At 38.1% G+C, this 21,730-nt stretch overlaps 1 protein-coding gene across 1 annotated transcript in view; it reads right to left on the bottom strand.

Moving 5' to 3' along the window:
• The window catches only part of ZFYVE9 (zinc finger, FYVE domain containing 9), a 171,031-nt gene that overhangs the window by 51,280 nt on the left and 98,021 nt on the right, over positions 1 to 21,730 (bottom strand). Inside the window, exons 9-10 of the mRNA XM_006879680.1 lie at positions 11,590 to 11,814; positions 6,106 to 6,188 (exon numbers count right to left, since the gene is read on the bottom strand). Of these exons, the coding sequence (XP_006879742.1) occupies positions 6,106 to 6,188; positions 11,590 to 11,814 (308 nt within the window). The remainder of the gene's footprint in view (positions 1 to 6,105; positions 6,189 to 11,589; positions 11,815 to 21,730) is intronic.

The following is a 21,730-nucleotide window of genomic DNA, read 5'->3' as shown; positions in this document are numbered from 1 at the left end:
TTTTGCATTTTCATTCATTCATTGTTGCACTGTTTTCTCTACCCTCCTCCCCAGTTCCCCAGTTCATTCTTCTCCCCCCGCCCGAATGTTTTAATTAAGATTTTAATGAAAGTTTGGAAGCAGGAGTGGCATCCCCTTCTGAAATGACTTGCCTCCAGAAACTCTATGAGCACTGGTCAGGTCTTTCATTCATAGGGTCGCTATGAGTCATCTATGACTCGACGGCACCTAACAACAACATAGAGAACTTGGATTTCCATTCATTCATTGTTGTACATTTTCCTCCCTACCCTGACCCCAGTTTGTTTTTCTCTTTGAAAAAAATTCTTTCATTGTTGCACAATTTCCTACCACCATCTCCCCTGCCCCCAGGATACTTTGCTATGCAGCTCCTATTCTGGACTGTTGTCATGCAAATGATACATAATCACATATTTCTTTTAAGCAGTTCTCTCCCTCATCTATTTCAATGCAGTGTACATTATTTCCCCCCTCTTTTTTTAGTTTCCTCCCTACCCCCATATCAATCCTGTTTCATAACAGTAGGATTATGCAGTATTTGTCCTTTTGTGACTATTTCACTCAGCATAATGTCCTTGAGGGTCAGCCATTTTGTACAGCATTTTATGAGTTCCTTGTTTTTCAGTGCTGCATACTATTCCATTGTGTGAATATATATATATTTATACACACACACACACTCACACACACACACAGAGCTTTTCTTTGCAAAAGTCAGTAACTCGATGAACCACTAACAAATCTAACAAAGAGAAAAAGAAGACAAATAATCAGAGTAAGAGATGAAAGGAGCAATGTCACAACTGAATCTACTAAAACGAAAAGGTTAACAATGGAATATAATAAAAAAAAAAAAACTATACTCAAATAAGAAAACCTAGAGGAAATGGACAAATACTTAAAAACTCACAAACTACCTAAGCTGTCACAGGCTGAAGTCAAGTACCTGAACAGACTCATTAAAAAAGAAGAAATTGAACAGGTAATAAAACAACTTTTGACAAGGGGAACAAAGGGAATAATTAACCCCACACTAAACCTGACTCTGTCCTCACCTTAAAAATCTTAAAAGAAAAACTTGAAACTTAAGTAACTTTGCTGTGCTTGTAACACAACTCAGAAAAATTCATATCCACTGTTGTAGAGTTGATTCCAATTCATAGTAACTCTCAACAATGTTTCAAAGGCTGTCAATATTTACAGGAGAAGGCTGATAATTTTATTAGCAGTGCAACACATACTGTACTACATTACAGAAAAATACCTAGCACTCAACAAGGTAAATAACTAAGTTTGGCATCCAAGAAAAAAAAGTACTAGGCATGCAAAGTAGTATGAAAATATGAACTCAAACTAAAACAAAGTCTAACGACCCAAAGTGAGCCTGAATTGACACAAATGCTCCAAATACCAAAGAACATAATTATTACAAAAGTACTCTAACTGTTCAAAAAGTAGAGGCACAGAAGTTACTTTTAAAAGCCTATTTCAGATTTATAGAGATAAAAATGTCAATTTATGAGATTAAAAAACACACTCGATAAAATGAACAGTTTAGAAAGTACAGAAGAGCAATAATGAATGAATTAAAATTAAAAAAAGCACAGAAGATTAGTCAATTTGAAGACACAGTAATAACAGGCATTGAAAGAGAAATAAAAAAACATTAGTGAGCTGTGAAACAATTCTAAGCAACCTAATACACATGTAGGGCACTCAATACATATAAGGAGCTCTAGTGGATAAGGAGTTGCACTGTCCACCCAAAGGTAGGTGGTTTGAATTCACCAGTTGCTCTGCTGGAGAAAGATGTGCAGTCTCTTCCCATGTGGTTAAAAAACTACCAGAGAGTCAGCTATGGGTCAACTTGCTGACACCCAACAATATACATACAAGGAGTCTCAAAACCAGAGGAAGAAGGGACACAGAAAAAAAATACTTGAGAAAAACTATAAACCTCACAGTAACAATAGGAAAGTTCAACAAAGCAGCAAACAATAAATGCTGGTGAGGTTGTGGAGAGATCGGAACCCTTACTTACTGCTGGTGTGAGTGTAAAATGTTGCAATCACTATGGCGCTTTCTCAAAAAGTAGGAAAAAGAAATACTATTTGACCCAACCATGCCATTACTGGGAATATACCATAAAGAAACCAGAATAGTCATCCAAACAGATATATGCACACCCATGTTAACTGCTGAGTTATTTATAATAACAAAGACGGAAGTAACCCAAGGGCCCATCAACAAACAAATGGATAGAAAAACTGTGGTATATTCACACAATGGAATACTATGCAACACTAAATATCAAAGAACTTGTAAAAGATTACACAATATGGGTGATCCTGGAGGACAAAATGCTGAGTGAAATATCTCAGTCACAAAAGGACAAATACTGTATGTCACTGCTGTTGTAAAGCAAGTCAGACGTGGGGGGCTGGGGACAGAATAGGATAAGTGTGGATAGATAATGGGCATTGCACTGGAATTGATGAAGGAAGGAACTGTTGGAAGGTGGTATATGATTAGGCATTATACATATGACAACAGCCCAGAGTAAGAGGTGCACTGCAAAGAGGATTGAGGTATGGGGGAGGTAATTGTGCAACAATGAGTGAATATTGAAAAAAAAAATAACTGGGGGAAAAGAAGAAAAAGGAGTAAAATAAGCAACAATGAATGAATGAAAATTAACTTTTCTGTAAACTTTTGTTAAAATCACAGTTAAAATAAAAAAATATAAAAAAGAAAAGTCTAAATGCAAAGATCTAAATTATTTGTTGTTGCTATGTACTGACAAGGGAGAACTGATTCATAAGTAACTCTCCAGGTTGGTTTTTTTTTAAATTTTTTTAAATTATTTTTTGTGTATGCACGGTCAAATTGGATCTGACTGGCACAGGAGGAGATGATTGCCTCTCCTTCGCCAGCAGAGCATCTGGTGGATTTGAACCATGCACCTCTGGGATTGCAGTGCAGCTTCTTGTCCCTAAGCCACCAGAGCTCCTTCAGGGTTTTTTTGTTTTTGTTTTTTTGAGGCAGTTAATAGCTTGGGAGGAGACTGTACATCTTTCTCCCATGTAGCAGCTAGTGGATTCAAACCACCTGCCTTCAGAATGGTAATGCAACTCTTTACCACTAAAGTGCTAGAGTTCCCTTAAAGATCAAAGAAGCTCAACAAACCACAAGTATAAATACAAAGAAAACTATATCCATGTAAATTACAATCAAATTTCTCAAAATGATAATAAAGTAACTTTAAGTAGCCAGGGATAAAAGAAATATTAAGTATAAAGAACAAAAACAAAAGTAAAAACTTGTATCTGTTGCGTAAAACAATGCAGACCAGAAGACAGTCGAACAACATCTTAAAAATATTGAAGAGGGGGCAGGGAAAAATACTGAAGAAAACTGCTTTGATTTAGAATTTTCTTTGCTCAATAAAAGTATTTTTGAAATATGAAAGTGAAATAAAGAAGTTAGATACAAAAGCAAAAAGAATTAATCACCAGCAGACATATACTACAAGAAATTATTTAAGAGGTGGCATTGTAGCAAAATGGAGTCACAAAAAGAAATAGTATAGCAAAGTCTTCAAGAAGTAAACTGATACAAGACAGAAATACAGAAACATTCCCAGAAATGAAGAACATCAGAACTAAACATGGGTAAAATCTACAAGATTGTTTCTTTGAATAACTTTAAAAAGTCTCACTAATCCCGACACATCAATCCCCACTGCCCCAGGTACTGTATCAATCCAATTCAGCCTGGGTTTTCTTCTCTTGTGCTGTCTTCCACCCTTCCAAGAATGATGTTAATTCTCCAAGGATTCTCTTTCCTGGCCATGTGTCCAAAGTATAATAAATGGAATTGAAAATTCTAGCCTCAACAACAACAACAACTTAAAAAAATAATTGGAAGTGCAACAATGAATGACTGGAAACCCTAAGTATCTGTAAACTTCCATTTAAAACTAATAAAAAATTTAAAAAACCATTATCAAATAAAAAAAAATAATTAGACTGACAACTTCTAGCATATTGGAATGAGGAAATCAGTATTATCTCTCAAAGCACTAAAAAGCAGGTTAAAATACACAAACAACGATTTCAGTATTCTAGAATTAGATTAAAGGTATACAACACACCAGGAAGAGATAATTCATGACATCTCCGAAATTCAATTAAAAATACTAGGGTCTGTAATGTACTACCCAGAAGGTGTCCCAGCTCATTCTCCAGGTAGTTCAACAAGGAGACTTTAGCTACCTTCAGGAATTCAACGGCTAGTATATGAGAAGGGCCAGCAGCAATGTTAGCATGAAGTTGCTGGCCTGTTTGGGGTAAGCAATGAATAGGCAGACTAGCCAGAGACATAATTAGGAAATCCAGATGATAAAACAGCTATAAAAGACTTCACAGAAAGTTCCAAATATCAAGGATTGATCTTATTTTATAGGCATATGCAGAAGAATCTTTTAACAGGTTCAAGCCAACTACATGCTCTTGACCAACATAATCACAGGTATCCCTGAAAAGAAGAGACATGAGAGTCCAGGAGAAAGGAAAAGTATGAAAGCTGAATCCCAGTCCACATACAGATACACAAGCATGAGTCTTACTGGTTCATGGAGTTTGAACAGCACCTCTGACCAGTCTAAGGCTATACAGTAAGCTATGAAGACAAAGGAGATCCTTCCAGGATACCAATTTTTTAACAATAACAACCACAAAGGACAAAAGAAAAATGTTTCAATACTATATTACTTTTAGTCCTAACAACAATTCAGGAATCAAATTCATAATATATCTGAGGAATACACATATATTCTTGACAGCATAAAGAGGCAGCACATGGCTCCGGAAGCAGAGCGCAGCGCAGGCTGATGGCCGAGAGCAAAGCCAGACCCTCTGAACTGGACCAAGACCTTTACGACTCTGACAAAAATGTGAAGATCATCTGTCTAAGGGACAGTGCAGTGGGCAAGTCCAAAGTCATGGATCGGTTCCTCATGGATGGATTTCAGCCCCAGCAGTTGTCTATGTATGTACTGACTTTGTACAAGCACAAGGCCATTGTAGATGGAAAGACCGTCCTTGTGGGTGAGCTTTCCCCTGTGAGAGGGAAGGTGGCCCTGAGGAGACTTTTGGGACACGGCAGGCCAGGAGCGGTTCCAGAACATGCATGCCTCCTACTACCACAAGGCCCATGCCTGCATCATGGTATAGTCACATGCAAGGCTGGGAGTGGGAGTGGGGACTTCAAACCACATGTCCTCCCCCAAGCTCTTGGGTGAGGCTCCTCTCTATGGACCTTTGAGGCTGAGACAAACTGTTGCAGTAAGGTGCTAGGTGCACTGCCAGTGGAGATTGATATTCCAACAAAGTAGGTGCAGCTTCAGCACAGGAAAGCACATGCTGCTTGCCCCATAAGCCTCATTCAACTCCCAGCCCTGCTTAAGTCACACCTTTTATATTACAAGAGATCAAAAGAGAGAGCAGGGAGGGACCTCACTACCACCAAGAAAGAAGAGCCAGGAACAGAGTGCATCTTTTGAACCTGGGGTCCCTGAACTGAGAACCTCCTAAACCCAGGAGAATTGTGATGTGACGATAGATGGAGATCTTGAGGGAGTGCCAGGCCCATAGATATTCAAGAGCGAGAGGGACTTTCCCCTCAGATCCAATAGAGAGAAAGTCTTCCTGAACTGCTGCTCTGAATTTTACCTGAAAACAGATGCCTTTTCTGTTTGTTAAAGCCATTCACTTGGGGTATTTCTGTTTTGAAAACATTAAGTAGCTAAGATGGAATGTGGAGCTGGACTAATGGGGGTGCTGCTCTAGGAAATGTGTAAAATGGGGAGATGGCTTTGGAATTGTGTTTTGGGAAGTGTTCTGGAAGTTTTAAGTGCCTAATATTAAAAGTGGTATAGAAAAAAAAAGGGGCAGCGCATATATTCTTTACTTTTAGGCACCTGCTTAAAGCATCAGGGGCATACCTATCAACAAATAATTAAGATCTTTGTCTTCCCTCTCCCACACAAACCCCATACAGAAAAAGAAGAAACTTCCAACTTACTGCAAGAAGATTCATGATGGTATGCCCTGTCTCTCCAAATAATGGCTTCCGAAATCTGACACTGAACAGTGGACATGGATAAACTATGGAAATGAGAAATGATCAGGTTAAGTTTGGCAATTTAAATTTTTGGCTAAAAGGAGCAAAATGGCTGATTCCATTTACAAAATCTAATTTTAATGGCTCATTACAGTATTTGAAATTTAGAGGTCAAAAATAGCATAGTAGCACCAATAATGAAACTTCTACAGATTATACCAGAGTAAGCTTTTTGATGACCAGATTAAGCCTTTAGATGTAGCTCTAATGGAAAAATGACCTACAAAGCTGTCTCCAAACAGGTTTAACAATGAGCCAGAAAACAAGCATCTCAATTCCTCTGTACTCGAGACATTTGAAAGAGTCCAGTCTTCTGTTTCTCCCAATCAGGATTCTATTTAGCTTCAAGGAGCTGCAGGCAAAAGGTGATGCTACTAGCTGGCTTATCTTTTTAATTTTATGGTTTAATTTGTTCATGAAAAGCAAGAAGATGCTCTTGTTATTTCCTTTGCAAACCTTTCTTCAACTTCAGTGGATTGATTTATTTGTACACCTTTTTAAATTTTATTATTCTGTGTGTGTGTGTGTGTACCATCAAATTAGATCTGATTGGTACAGGAGGAGATTGCCCCTCTTTCTCCAGCAGAGCATCTGGTGGGTTCGAACCACGTACCTCTGGGATTGCAGAGCTAGGCCACCAGAGCTCCCTTTTATACACCTTCTGCATGGCAAAGTCTAGAGGCCACTCAGTCCAAGAAGTATTCATGGTCCAACTCCTTAATCCTTATTGTGCTTATAGTCCATCTTGGTGCTCTCAAGGAATATTTGTTATAATCAGGATTTCTATTTGTCTTTCTTACTAAGCTGCTTAAGCAGCTCTCACTATGTTTTAGTCATTTCTGAATTTCTAGGAATCATGAAACATGCTATTGTTAGGGGCCATGAAGCCAAGCATGACTCATAGGGAGCTTATGAACTAGAGATCTGGACCTTGTCCTTTTCTGTGGCATCCTCACTATCTCTGATATACTTGAGTCCACTGGAACAGTCACTGTGTCTATCGATCTCCCTGTGGATCTTACTGTCTTTCACGACCTGTCCAATTACAATGTCCTTCTTCAAGGACTGGCTCAAAGTATGTGAAACAAAGCTTCACCATACTCGCCTCTAAGGAGTACTCTGTCAGGGAAAATTTGTTTGTTTTCTTGGCAGTACATGTGATATTCACTACTTTTCTCCAACACCACACTCAATTTTTCTGTCAACTTCTTTCACTGTCTAACTTTAAGATGCATAACAAGTGACTGAAATGACTATGGCCTGAATTAGGCACACTTTAGTCTTCAAGCTGAACAGCTTTGGAAAGATCCCTGACAGCAGACTTTCCCAATGCTGTACATCTCCTGATTTCTTGATATCTGGTACCAAGGGTGTTGATTGTGGAACCAAGCAAGATGGAATTGTTGAAAATGTCAATCTTTTCTCCATCTATCATGATGCTGTCTATTGGCCAGTGGTGAGGATTTCTGTTTTCATGATGTATAAATGTACTGAAGGCTGTAGTCTTTGACCATCTGCACCAAGTGTTTGAAGTCCTCTTGATTTTCTCCAAACAAGATTGTATCATCCGCATAACACAGGCTGTGGAGTCTTCTTCCCAACCTGATGCCACATATTTCTTCACAGTCCACCTGCTTGAATGATTTGCTCAGCACAGAGATTAAAAAGCTATGAGGAAGGTTACACAGTCCTAGCATACACTTTGCCTGATTTTAAACCTAGCTGTTCTGGAATTTCTATTCTTTTCAATGTTAGCCATAATTTGTTATGATTTACATAGTTAAATCTTTTTCACTGTCAATTAAATACAGACAGACAGTCTTTGGGTATTCTCTGCTTTATACTAAGATTCAATTGAAATTAGCAATGCCATATATGGTGCCATAGCCTCTTCTAAATCAAGTTTGAATTTTTGGCAGGTCTCTGTTGATGTACTGTTTTAACCATTTTTGGATAATCTTCATCAAGATTTTACTTGCATGTGATAATAATGATATTGTTCAATAATGTCCACATTCTGTTGGATCACCTTTCTTGGGAATTGGTCTCTTCCACTCTGTTAGCCTGGTAGCTGTCTCCCAAATGCCTGGAACAGACTGATAAACACTTCTTGGACTGCATCTGTTACATGAAATTTTACATGATCTCTTCAAGAAATAAATTAGTAAAAGAATGAAGCTATGCTGCTGAGTATATAGTATAATGTGTTATGGTTTATAAAATACTCTTTCAGTTATAATTTCATTTGATCTTATTAGTCCTGTGTGCTATAAAAGACAAGCATTATCTTCAGATTATGAAAGAAGTTAAGAATTTAGTTTACAGAAGTTGAGGAGCTTGCCCAAAGTAGTGAATGGCAGAGATGAAACTGTCATTCAAGTGGTCTGATTCTTAGACAAAGAATTTTTTTATTAATATTTTTATTGTTCATATACTTTTTGTTTCATACATGTACATTGTGTTCCACACAGTCCTTTATTTACATTATATTTTGTTCATTTATATTAGGTTTTCCCCCCTTCCTTACCAACAATGCTTCTGTGAAAGCATGTAAGCCAGCTACTTTATGTCTTATTTCATAATATCCCTGGTTTATAGTAGTCAATTACTAATTTGCCTATCCCTATCAAAACAGTACTCTAATGAAACAAGCATGGCCCTTGATCCTCTGTTCAACTTGGGAATTCTGAGCAAGCCCCAGGTTGCAGCAATAAATTCTGGTTCACAGCACAGATCATTTTCTCTTATTCTGGTTGTGTTTTGGTCAACTCATCTCCAGCCTTTGTGGCTAGGTCTGAATGGACAACAGCTATGTGTTCAGGAGAAACTTCTTCCTGCATTCCAGATCTCTTTGTCTCTTCACTCGGCCCTAGCTCTGACATGGGGCAAGGTCGAGTTAACAGGCCAGGGGTCTTCACATCTCTGGGCTCCTCAAGCCAACAACCCCTCCCTGTTCATCCATGTATCTATGCTTGCTAGGTGGGCAGGGAGACCAGGGAATGTTTTGACTAACAGTAACTCTATGACAAAAGATAGAGCCTTGTCCTATCTTGCTCCATACTCTTGATCTTCAACATGCTTAAGACTTTTAATTAGGACTTCTCATGGATTGAAAAGCTATGTGTTAGAAATTCCAAGCCCTGTACCTAACCCATTTGGGAACAGGGTTTTCTTTGTTAATGAAGTCACAGCCTTGTATGCTATATTCTAAAGCTAATTACTTCTAAGTTATTTTTTTTAAAAAGGCAGATCAGACACAGAAGCAAGCACTAATGGGGAAGTTAAAGGACATGTGAAGATCATCAAGGAACTCTAAAAATGCAGGGATACTGAAGATAAATGACACAAAGATCTTCCCTTCCAGAGCCCTTCCATAGAGCTGATTCCCTGATTTCAGAATTCTAGCCTCTTACCTGGTAGGAAATTTCTGGTTTTTAAAGATATCACTTGTGGTATTTCTGTTACAGCAATATTAAAAAATAAGACTGATTTATGATAAAGTTTGCATTGACATTTTTTGTCTTAAAATAAAACCCCATTCCACAACATAGCAGTTGTTGTTGTTGTTGTTATGTGCCGTCGAGTCGTTTGCGACTCATAGCGACCCTATGCACAACAGCCCTAAACCCTGCTCTATCCTGCACCAACCGCACTGCCTCTGACACACCCATCCCAATTACCCCAGTCACCGAGTCAATCCATCTAATAGAGGGTCTTCCCCTCCTGCGTCGTCCCTCCACCCTCCCAAGCATGATGTCCCTCTCCAAGGACCCGTCTCTCCTGGCAACATGTCCAAAGTATGTCAGATGAAGCCCCAGAATCCTTGCCTCCAAGGAGTAGCTTGGTTTAATCCTCTCTAAGATGAATCTGTTTGTTTTCCTGGCAGTCCAGGGTACATTCAGTACTCTTCTCCAGCACCACAGCTCAAAAGCATCCACTCTCCTTCTGTCCTCCCTAGTCACTGTCCAACTCTCTGATGCATAACAAATGATTGCAAAGACCATGGCCTGTATCAGGCGCACCTTAGTCTCCAGAGAGACACTGTTGGTCCTGAGTACTTTAGAGAGGTCCCTAACAGCAGACTTTCCCATCGCGATACGCTTTTTGATTTCCTGACTGCTGGTACCAAGAGTGTTGACTGTGGAGCCGAGCAAACTGAAGCTGTGAACACTCTCAATCTCTTCGTCATCCATCCTGATGCTGCCAGTTGGTCCAGTGGTGAGAATCTTTGTCTTCTTGACATTGAACCTCAGTCCATACTGAAGGCTGCAGTCCTTGACCCTTCGCAGCAAGTGCATGAGGTCTTCCTCAGTTTCAGCAAGCAGGGTTGTGTCATCTGCATAACGCAGATTGTTAATAGATCTTCCACCAATCCTGATGCCACAATTCTCCTCATAGAGCCCAGCCTCTTGGATAATCTGCTCTGCATACATGTTGAAAAGGTATGGAGACAGGATGCATCCCTGGTGCACACCCTTCCCAATTTTGAACCATGCAGTGTTACCCTGCTCTGTTCTGACTACTGCCCCTTGGTCCAAGTATAGGTTTCGTATTAGCACAATTAAATGTTCTGGGATTCCCATTCTTCTCAGAGTCAGCCACAGTTTGTTATGATCCACACAGTCAAATGCCTTTGCATAATCAATGAAACACAGATAGACATTCTTCTGGTATTCTCTGCTTTCAGCCAAGATCCATCTAACATCAGCAACAATATTCCTAGTACCACGACCCCTTCTAAACCCAGCCTGGACTTCTGGCAGTTCTCTGCTGATGTGCTGTTCTAATCGTTTTTGGATAATCTTCAGTAGAATCTTGCTTGCATGTGAAATCAATGATACTGTACTGTAGTTTCCACACTCAGTTGGGTCACCTTTCTTTGGAATGGGAACAAATATAGATCTCTTCCAGTCAGTTGGCCAAGTAGTATTACAACTATGAGGAAGGATACCGTTCTTCGATAGCTGACCTCAGCAAGTAAGACAGGTCTCCGTGTTACTAGTTTCTGGTATCCACTATATTAAAACATAATTTATTTTAACTACTTTCTAACCAAGTACCAAAGAATCTATTCCATATACGTGTACACACACACACACACACACAGAGAGATATGATACAAAATACTACATTCAACTTTCTTTTTCTGAAAATAATCAATAAATTATGTTTATCAATAAACTATAAAAAGAATAAATTTTCCTCATCTGACTTCCAAGTCCTTGCTATTATAAACAAAACAAGACACAAGCCAAATTTAGGTAAGCTACTTCAAAAGACCTACTTTTGCTGGGTTTTATCACCAAACTGAAGTCTCTGAATATTTAAGGTTTTATTTCATTATTATGCCTTGATCATATGGCTTAGTAGAGTTTTATTACTTACGTCGATATTCAGCTCCAAGTCTCAACATCAGTCGAATAGGAAACACTTTAGCCCAAGGAGTCTCCCATTTCTGGATGAGAATTCCAAACAAGTAAGGTGGAGTTGGGAGAACTAAGTCTTGTAGTGACTGGTAGGTAGATGTCACATATAAGAATCCACCATGTTCTTTACTGCCAAGAAAACTCTGACTGAAGAAGGAATGTCCCAAGTTGCTCACCACATTCCCTGAAATGAAAGAGTTCTTTGTTTTGACTTTCAACCAACAAAGCAATTATAATTTAAAATTACTGTTGTTATTATTATTCAGCACTGGGCCAGATATTAAAACATAAAACAAAATCAAGAGCAAACTACTAAGTTAACTATGATCCATGCAAACCTCATGTGATGTCAGAGACCTGTACTCCTTAGGGGTCTTTTTAAAAACTTTTTTTAATGGGTGTATCGTCAAATTGGATCTGACTGGTACACAAAGAGACTGCCCCTCTTTCTCCAGCAGAGCATCTAGTGGACTAGAACTGTGTACCTCTGGGTTTGCAGTGCAGTTTCTTGCCACTAGGCCAGCAGAGCTCTGCTCCATAGGGTTTTTAATAACGTATTTATGTTCATGAGAATATATACAGCAGAATAAAAATATCAATTCAGAAATTTCTACAGGTACAGTTCAGTGACACTGATTAAAATCTTTTAGAGGTATAACCATGCTAGCTTGCTTTTTATAAGTTGTTTCTTCACCATTAATATGAACTCACTAGCCTCTAAATTTTTTTCCTCATTTTTTGAGTTGCTAGTTGTTGTTCATTTAATCTTATACTGACACAGGCTGATGACATCTGGCAATGTGCTTAAGTGTCTGATAAATTGTGCAGATGGCATAGGATAGGGCAGTGTTCAGATCAGTTGTTCATAAGGTCCTTATGAGTCATATTTGACAGCTTTGTTGTTGTTGTTATGTACCATCAAGTTGTCTGTGACTCATAGCAACCCTCTGTACAATAATAGCTCTGAACCCTGCCCTATTCTGAGTCACTCTGTCTCTGACATATAACCTCATTTTCCCAGTCACTGTGTCAATCTATCTCATCCAGGGTCTTTCTCTCTTGTGCTGTCCCTCCACAATGTCAAGCTTAATGACCTTCTCCAAGTGTGGGTCCCTCCTGGTCACATGCCCAAAGAATGTGAGATGGAGCTTCAAAATCCTTGCCTCCAAGGAGCAGTTAAGGCAAGCACTCTTTACTAGTTGGGCTAAATTATTACTTGGTTTTAAGAAGATATCATGGGATATTTTTGGTTTATAGCTTAAAGATATCTCAGGGTAATACTTTCAGGGTTCATCTAGCCTCCCTGACAAGAGGAAATGTTGATTCCATGAAATTTTGAAATTTGTTTAGTGATTTTGGTATTTTTCTATAGATTTTTGGAAAAAAGGTTCAGTAATAATAAATGAGAATAACTCAATTCTTCACAGCAGAAAGGATAGTTGCTCATGAAAAGTAAACAGTCACAACAGCCACTCTACTTCTTTCCATTTCTGACTCTCCTTCCAGGTGTTCCACGTGAAAGCAAAAGCTCACTGCTGTCAGGTTGGTTTTGATTCACAGGGATCCTCCCATCAGTTTCTGAGGCTGTAATCTTGACAGGAGTAGACTGCTTATTTTTCTCAGAGCCACTGGTGGATTCAAACTGCTGGAGATTCTCAGCCTTTAGCACTGCAACTGCACACAGCCTATGTTACCAGAGCTCCAATTACTGTAGGTTTTATGGCCAACTGTAAGATTTTCAGACCCTAGTCAGCATAGAACAAACTTGAAGTCTAAATAGAAACAGTTACTCTAAGTGGTTTCCAATGGCTGATTTTTCAGAGATTGCTACCTTCTACCTTTTGGCTAAAAGCTGAACACACTGACCACTTATACCAACCAGGATAGGCCAGATACTAGAAGACTCTAATTCCTATATGTTCATCATCAAGAATTCTTATTTAGAACTTTTTTAAAAGTAAGTGCATGTGTTAAGGAAATGAAAACTTGTTTTCCAAATGTATCAGGGCTTTCCTGTACACCTTTACTGCATTAATTCTTTTTTAGGTTTCAGAATAAGAATTATTGTTCTACTGAATTTATAGTCTTATCAGATGACTACAGTTTATAGTCTCATCAAGTCAGTGAACATAACTGAGATAGAAGATAGGTCCCCTAGTGATGTATATGTTTCCCTTAATGCCTGTGAAAGAAGTAATAACAGGTAAGTCTCAAAAAAAGAATCTCATATTTAGTTTCTTTAAAAATTAATGATTATTTGTAGAACATCTATAGGTCAAGAGTGTTGAAGTGGGAAGGTAAAATAACAGTAGGATTCACTGGTGAAAGAAATACTTAAATACAAAACTCAGAGCAGTTTTACAGCTGAGAACTATGTTCTGAATGTTATGGCCTGCAATATATTCACAGATAGGTAAGACAACTGCATCTGGCTATCCAAGTAATCTGCTGGCTCACATGTGTAAAACCAAAAATATGCCCATTATCAATGAAGGAGATGCCATTTGGAGAGGAGGGGAGAATCCACACAGATTTTAGTCATAGAGATATGAGTCTGAATACTAGCTTACTCCCTATTGCAATGTGATTTGGAACACATGATTTAATTTTCTGGAGTCTCATTATTCACATCAAATGTGAAAAAGTACACTAAATTTGAGTCCTGCCAGAAAAAAATAAATGTTGATTGCTGTTGAGTTGAGCACAACTCATAGCAACCCATGAACAAAAGGCCTGAAGCCTTTGTAGAACTATCGTCATTTATTAGAGTTTCCAGAGGCATGTTGTTTAGGAAGCGTACACCACTCCTGCTTCCAAATGTGTCTTAAACTGGGAGCTCCACCAAACACTGCCCACCACAGGTAAACATTATGGAATTGAATAAATGATAGGACTTATGAAAAATGCCTAACAGCATCAAGGATGCTGAATGCTCTCACAAAAATGTTCCCTGTATGTATGTGAGGTACGGAAAGAGTAGGAAAAAGAGATTTTCCCCTTGTTACCCAAAGTGGAATATGCATACTCCTCTAAAGCTCTAATGATAGAATAATGTATATGTATAGCAAGACTATTCTCATGCAAATAGCTCAAAGGTAAAAAATATACTGGCCTAATATTAAAAGGATTAATTAATTATTCCTTTGGGATTTCCATATTACAGCCCATTGTTGTTGTGTACCTTCAACTACAATACATACTAGTATACACAATAGCTGACTTTCCAGTGAGTTTTCAGAGGCAGTAAATCACATGGGAGGAGACTGACCATCTTTCTCCTGTACAGTAGCTGCTGGTGGGTTAAAACTGCATACTTTTGCATTGGTAGTGTAATTCCCTACAGTTAAGTCACCAAAGCTCCCTTATTACAGTCTAGACTCTAGTACTGGGCATTTCTCCACATATACTAATCTTTCCGACTACCTACCACTTGCCTCCCCATATCCCAAACACACTCAGATTCTTCACTCTGTGTCCTGTTTTATTCTTTTAGCTTTTGAACTTTCAGTCTATTTCTGCTCCTTTTCCCCATGACCTATTACAAATTGATTTATACAGGAAGCTTTCAATGGAAACATTAAGTAATACATTTTATATCAACAAACAGTGACTCTAAATTTCTTTTAAGAATAAATCAAATAAACCTCCAATTTATATCACCTCAATTGAAAGGACTTTAAAGTCAAATTGATCCATTGAAAAAATCCTGAATTTTCCAAGACCAATGAAGAATTCTAACTAATACAGAGCACAAACATTTAAGTAGGCTGGCAAGATGCTTTATACCAATAGCATTTTTTACATGGCATTAAATCATCTAGTACTATGTGGTCAAATGGTAGGCATTGAACATTTTAAAAGTGAAGAAAGAAATAACTTACAACAGGCACAGAGTAGGAAAAGGGGCAAATTAAGATCTAGAAAGTAGGTCTAAATGGGTGACTCTGGAGGACATTATGCTCAGTGAAGTATCTTAGTCACAAAAGGACAAATACTGCATGGTGCCACTGTTGTAAAACAGGACTGACCTCGGGGTTGAGGGAGACTGAGAAAGAGGGATTCAATAATGTATACTACATTAGAACATATGAGGGAGAAAACTGTTAAAAAGGGATATGTGATTAGGTATTTTTGTCATGACAGGAGTCCAGAGCAAAGGCTGCATAGTGGAGTGGACCTGGGGGGAGGAATTATAAAACAATGAAAGACTTTTACTTTTCCAAGAGGGTAGTGTACTAGGGGGGAGGGGTGGGAGGAGAGAAAAGTGCAACAATGAATGAATGGAAATCCAAAGTCTCTGTAAATTTTCACTGAAATTAATAATAAGTTAAACAAAACAAAACAAAAATCCCAACTTAAACAACTATACTACAATAACAAATCAAAGCAGCTAACATTGAAAAAAAAAAAAACAAACAAAACTTTTTCCAACAGGGTGTAAAGAAAACCTATAGACTGGGAACAAACATTTGGTAATACCATCTCAGACAAGAGCCTTACAACAAAAGTTTACAGAATACTCCTGGACCACCACAAGAAAAAGACTGATAACCCAATTACAAAATGGGCAAAAGACATGGAAACAACTTCCAGAAAGGAAGATATTTGAATGGCAAACAGACACATGAAGAACAGTGGCAACGTTTAACAGGGTAGCAAGGAATAAATGTTGCAGTGGATGTGGCAAGAAAGAACTCTCATCCATTGTTGATGGGACTGTAAAATGATACAACCATTCTAGAAGGCAGTTTGGCACTTCCTCATAAAGTTGAACAGAGAAATTCCATATGACTCAGCTATTCCACTACTTGGAATATACCTTGAGAATATGAGGCACAAACTGAGTTTTGTACACCAATAATCACAGCAGCGTTCTTCATCATCTTAAGAACATGGAAATAGTCCAAATGTCCAACCAGAAACGAATGGATTGAGAAATTATGATATATTCACACAATGAAATCAATGCAGGAGCATTGATTTTGTAAATTATTATCTAACTTGTGAGGGACTGGAGAGCATTTGTCTGCGTGAACTAACTCAGTCCCACAAGGATAAATAGTGTATAAAACCATAATTGTATAATGAGTATAAGGATCCAAGAGGGTTGGGAGAGACTGGAAGCAGAGGGATGTAGATGTGCAGGGGGAGGGGGGGACATTAATCATCAGGTTATACAATTTGATGGGGGGAGGGAAATGGAAAGAATTTGTTCCAATTTGAATTCTGTAAATAAACTAGTAGAAAATAAAAAAAGTATTAAAAAAAGAAAGATCTACTCATTTTCTTCAAATATAGTACAGAATATTTTAAAAGGTAATATATAGTAATTTGAGTTTTCCATCACAAATTTGGAATTTATATTAGAATTTACAAAGAGTTATCAATAAGATCAAGCAAAATACAACTGAAATATCTATGAAACAACAGGTTCTTTTTGTTTCAAAGCATATTTATCAATCCTAATTTGCTACAAAATTGCTAGTGCAAATAGGAAAATTTCCAAGTGCTTAAATATTCACATATTTCAAGAAATAAGTACTTCCAAATGTTAATATAGTAGCAAACCTCACACCATCTTTTTGCTTTTAGGTAGCTCCTTGAGGTTCTTTTTTTTTTACATAATAATCTATTGTTAAGCAGCATGGGCTTTGTAAAATATCACTCTCTTTCTTTAGAACATCTGTGAGATTTAGTACATAAATTTAAAAAACTAAAGGGGCTGGATATTTCTCCTCATGGTTCAAAATGTGACATTTAGAGATAGTACAGCTGAGTGTAAAGCCTAGGATCCAATCCTGAGCGGTCTGAGTGATCTTGGGCAAACTATTTCTGCCCTGAGAAACCTCTAAACTTCTCATATAGGAAAATGAGAACAGGTAAGAATCTCAATAACTATGATGAAAAAGTAGTACATATAAAACAGTAAGTACACTACCCAGCATGCATTCCTTGTTCATAGCCAATTTCATATAACTTTTCTCAAAAGTTGAAGCAAAAGTAGAAATATAATGACGCTTTAACTTTTGGGAAAACACAAAATGAACAGTGAGATGGCAAACAAGATAATACCTTCAACCATGAAATACTTTTTTTACAACACAAAAAATACAGGAAAATTGTTAATGACTGTGAAGACAGTGGTTTTTCCCGAGGAAATTTACTTTTCTTCTTAATTTATAGATAAAAAAAAAAAGACTTGCCTCTAACATTTTAAGAATTCTAAGGAGTAATTTTTGTGATCCTAAGAAATAACAGTGAGTTCTGGTAGCCTTGTGTTAAGAAGCTGTGTTGTAATTCCAAAGGCACTCAGTTCAAATCCTCCAGCTGTTCCACCTGAGAAAGATGGGCAATCACCTCTTGGTGTGATTAACTGCCTCTGAAAATCTGCTGGAGGGTCAGTGAGTTATGGGTTGTTTCCTACTCTATGATACACAACAAGAAGAAGAAATAATAGCAAACTATTAAATTGTGAAAAAAATTACTTGAATATTGTCTAAGGAAGTATCTACCATATGACAGGCATTGCTAGATTTTTTTTTTTTTCAAAGGGCAGGCAATATAGTAGTCAGCTGCCACAGAGTTGACTCTTACTCATAGTGATCCCACATGTGCAGAGGAGAACAGCTCGCTCCATAAACATTTCAAGGACTAGATCACTAAGCCTGTCTTTCAAGACGATTCTGGGTGGGTATGTATTGGCAATGTTTCTGTTAGTAGTTCATTGATTAAAACATTTATGATATTCAGATACCATATATATATATATATATATATATATATATATACACACACACACACACACACACACACACACACACATACTCACACACAAAATATTTTAATATGAATAAAATTTGACTAGAGTTCATTCCATAACACCTAATATGTTTTTACAAACATTCTAAACAAATACTTTGTGCCTACTTTTTAAGTAACTGCTTCTAAAAAGATCCTCCTAACTCATACAGTATTTTTTCTTTCATAAATACTTGTAGGGGTAGGAAATTAGCAAGAGATGGTAGTTAAAAAATATTTTAAGTATTATTTTTGCCCCAAGGAAAAAGTGAGTATGCATCCATATTCTGAGAATGAGATAACACTCTACATTAAAAAAATTAATATAAAATGTAATTGAGGGAAGACATTTGGATGATATATGAAGGAATGCTCAAAATCACTGTCAATAAAAGAGATGCAAATCAAAACCACAGTGAGCTATACTCCCACTCCAGTAGCAGTGGTAAAGTTTAATAGGAGAGCAAGAAATAAATGATGGAGAAGATGTGGAGATGAAACTCTTACATACTGTGGGTGGGATTATAAAATGGTACAACCACTCTGGAAGGTAGTTTGATGCTTCCTCAAAAATCTGAACATAGAAATTCCTTACGATCCACCTATTTCACTCCTAGGAACATACGCCAAGGAAATCAGAACTGAGACACAAATGGAGATTTGTGACACTAATGTTCACAGCAGTATTATTAAAAATTTCAAGAACATGGAAACAGCCCAAATGTCCAACCACAATAGAATGATTTGAGAAATTGTGGTACATTCACACAATGGAAAACTATGTAGCTCTAAGGAGCAATAATCTCAATAATTACTACATAACTTGGGAAAGACTGGAGGGCATTAAGCTGAGTGAATGAACTCAATTTTTTAAGAATAAATATGGCATAATAAGGACCATTATTGTAAAAACAGAAATATAACTAGCAAGATGTGTATGGGGACTCAAGGGGTGGGGATGGGAAAATAGGGTTGAGGGTGGGAAGTCATAGAGTCTGACAATTTGGTGGGTGGAGGGAGGAGGAGTAAAGGAAATGGGAAAGATGGAGGGTAGATCTGGAGAGACAGAGAAATGATGGGCATAGTTTAAGGGAGATTGATTTTATAAAACATAATGAATGAGAATGATTGTATGAAACACAATGTTAAAGGAGGACAGTGTGAAACATAATGTATACGAACTTTGTATGCAAACCAATGTAAAATTTAGAGGGGAAAAGAAAAAAGCTTCAAAATCCTAGCCTCCTGGGAGAAGCTTGGTTTTATCCTCTCCAAGACAGACCTATTTGTTTTCTTGGCAGTCCATGTTCAAGATTCTTCTCCAGCACCACAATTCAGAGGCTAGCATTCTGAAAGCTCTATCTCACATAACTTGGGGACATGGCCAGGAGAGACCAGTCTTTGGAGAAGGATGGAGGGACAGCGCAGGAGAGGGAGACCCCGATGAGATGGATTGATACGGTAAATGGGGCAACAGTATTTGGAGTGTCAGAATTAGTGAGATTGGCTCAGGACAGGGAAGGGTTACAGGCGACTCCATGGCACATAACAACAACAACAACAACAACGGAGCTCTGGTGGCCAAGTGGTCCTAAAGACATGCAACATTAACATACCACCTGCACGGCAGGAAGACAGGCAATTTTGTCCCATGCAATTTACTGCCTGTGAAAACCTACCAAAGGGTTAGCTATAGGTTGTTTCCAACTAGAGAGTACATAATAACAACAGTAGTAAGAGGTTGCATTGTCAACCCAAAGACATACAGTTCAAATCAACCAGCTTCTCCACAGAAGAAAGAAGGGCAATGTCCTTCTGTGTAATTTATTGCCTCTGAAAAGTTTCTGGGGAGTAAGCTTTGAGTCAGTTTTGACTCAGTGATATGCAACAACAAGAGTCATCAACAACCTGTGCTATACAGATGACACAACCCTGCTTGCTAAAACTGAGGAGGACTTGAAGCGCTTGCTGAAGAAGGTCAAGGACTGCAGTCTTCAATACGGACTGAAGCTCAACATCAAGAAGACAATGATTCTCACCACTGGGCCAACTGGCAGCATCATTATGGATGGAGAAGAGATTGAGACAGTTAACAGTATTAGTTTGCTTAGCTCCATAGTCAACCCTCTTGGTACCATCAGCAAGGAAATCAAGAGATGAATTGCATTGGGAAAGTCAGCTGTAAGGGACCTCTCAAGAGTACTGGAGAGCAACGACATCATGCTGGGGACTAAGGTGTGCCTGATTTGGGCTATAGTCTTCGCAATTATGTGCTATGCATCAGAGAGTTGGACAGTGAATAGGGATGATAGTAAGAGAATTTATACCTTTGAGCTGTGGTGCTGGAGAAGAGTGCTGAAAATACGATGGATTGCTAGGAGAACGAACAGGTTTGTCCTGGAGAGAGTGAAGCCAGAATGCTCCTTGGAATCAAGGATTCTGAAGCTCCATCTGACATACTTTAGGCATGTTGCAAGGAGGGACTGGTCTTTGGAGAGGGACATCATGTTTGGGAGAGTGGAGGGATGGCACAGAAAAGGAAGACCCTCAATGAGATGGATCGATTCTGTGATTAGGGTGGTGAGAATGAGTGTGTTGGAGACGGTGAGGTTGGCACAGGACAGAGCAGCGTTTAGGGCTCTTTTGTACATAGGGTCGCTATGAGTTGCAAGCGACTTGACGGCACATAACAAAAGCAACACTAGAAGTAAAAATTTTAAATGATGAATACAGTTTACTAATAACATACAGTCTGTTGTAAATTTATAATACCTTTTTTTTACAATACCTTTTGATTAATTTACTTAACTTTAAAGTCAACTAGGAGTTCATTTGGGTTAATTATTCAGAAAAAAACACAAAAGAAACTTCAGAATGAGAGAACAGGTGACAAAAAAAGAAGAGATAAAAAGAAAAAAATAGCAAGAACATGGAAATAGCCCAAATCTCCAACCACAATGGAATGGATTGGGAAATTATGGTACATTCACACAATGGAATAGAATGCAGCATGCAGGAACACTGATTTTGTAAATTACTACCTAACTTGGGAGGGAATGGAGACCATTATGGTCAGTGAACTAACTCAGTCCCATAAAGACAAATACTGTATTGGACCATTATTATAGAACAAGTACGAGTATCCAAGGAGGGGAGGAGGAGCAGAGAGGTGTGGATGGAGGGGAAAAGGCTTAATCATAGGGTCACACAATTTGATGGGTGGATGGCGGCGTGGGTAAAGGAAAGGGGAAAGATCCGGTGTGAAGAACTATATATGAACGTTGAAAGTAAAAAAAAAAAAA

This window comes from Elephantulus edwardii, unplaced genomic scaffold (genome assembly GCF_000299155.1).
Source record: "Elephantulus edwardii isolate Elephantulus edwardi_28Jun2011 unplaced genomic scaffold, EleEdw1.0 scaffold00005, whole genome shotgun sequence".
Taxonomy (NCBI): domain Eukaryota; kingdom Metazoa; phylum Chordata; class Mammalia; order Macroscelidea; family Macroscelididae; genus Elephantulus; species Elephantulus edwardii.
This window is presented reverse-complemented; position numbering and strand designations above follow the sequence as displayed.